The 1,106-nt window shown below is 56.8% G+C and overlaps 1 protein-coding gene across 1 annotated transcript in view; it reads left to right on the forward strand.

The window, feature by feature from the left end:
* Window positions 1-508: 508 nt before the first annotated feature.
* LOC135505655 (uncharacterized) overlaps window positions 509-1,106 on the forward strand; it is a 1,665-nt gene continuing 1,067 nt past the window's right edge. The window contains exon 1 of the mRNA XM_064924703.1: window positions 509-1,106. This exon is cut by the window's right edge and continues 1,067 nt beyond it. Coding sequence (XP_064780775.1) covers window positions 509-1,106 — 598 coding nt within the window.

The following is a 1,106-nucleotide window of genomic DNA, read 5'->3' on the forward strand; positions in this document are numbered from 1 at the left end:
CCCCTAATGACCTCAAGTGACCTCGGCGGGGGTCACTACTGGGGGGTGGGGGGTTGATGTCCTGAGGAGTCAGAGGGGAACAGAACAGAGTGAATGGTGGGAAAATAAGGACCAGGAAATTGAGTGTTGGGCGGCCCTGATCCATCCAGATGATAACCTCAGGATTACCTAATAAGCTGTGTGTGCATCCATTTTCTTTACTCATGAATACAGACACACACACAAACATACACTGCGTCTCCCCGGAGGTCAACTCAGTGACACCTGACCACTTTAACCAGAAAACCTCAGAACCACTTTCTCCTTATAAAAGACCAATTCTTCCTTGATACGGTGATTCACACAGTCACACACACACACACAGTCACACACACAGTCACACTAGCAGTCACACTAGATGTCACACACAAAGCCCATATAGTGGAGCCAGTCAGAGAAGCCTAAATCCAAACAATCACCTTTTCTTATTTGTTAGAGAGGGGGAGAGTGGAAAGACTCATGGGAGATTATGGCTCTGCTGGCAGTCGTTAGGCCTGAACAAGGCCGCAGCTGTTTGACAGGAAGTCACCTTCGCCCTCGCCGGGTGAGTGGAGGGCTAGATGGTAGCCTGGTCGGCGGAGGGCTAGATGGTAGCCTGGTCGGCGGAGGGCTAGATGGTAGCCGGGTGAGTGGAGGGCTAGATGGTAGCCTGGTCGGCGGAGGGCTAGATGGTAGCCTGGTCGGCGGAGGGCTAGATGGTAGCCTGGTCGGTGGAGGGCTAGATGGTAGCCTGGTCGGCGGAGGGCTAGATGGTAGCCTGGTCGGCGGAGGGCTAGATGGTAGCCGGGTGAGTGGAGGGCTAGATGGTAGCCGGGTGAGTGGAGGGCTAGATGGTAGCCTGGTCCGCGGAGGGCTAGATGGTAGCCTGGTCGGCGGAGGGCTAGATGGTAGCCTGGTCGGCGGAGGGCTAGATGGTAGCCTGGTCGGCGGAGGGCTAGATGGTAGCCTGGTCAGCGGAGGGCTAGATGGTAGCCTGGTCGGCGGAGGGCTAGATGGTAGCCTGGTCAGCGGAGGGCTAGATGGTAGCCTGGTCAGCGGAGGGCTAGATGGTAGCCTGGTCGGCGGAG

Source organism: Oncorhynchus masou, chromosome 19 (assembly GCF_036934945.1).
Source record: "Oncorhynchus masou masou isolate Uvic2021 chromosome 19, UVic_Omas_1.1, whole genome shotgun sequence".
Taxonomy (NCBI): Eukaryota; Metazoa; Chordata; class Actinopteri; order Salmoniformes; family Salmonidae; genus Oncorhynchus; species Oncorhynchus masou.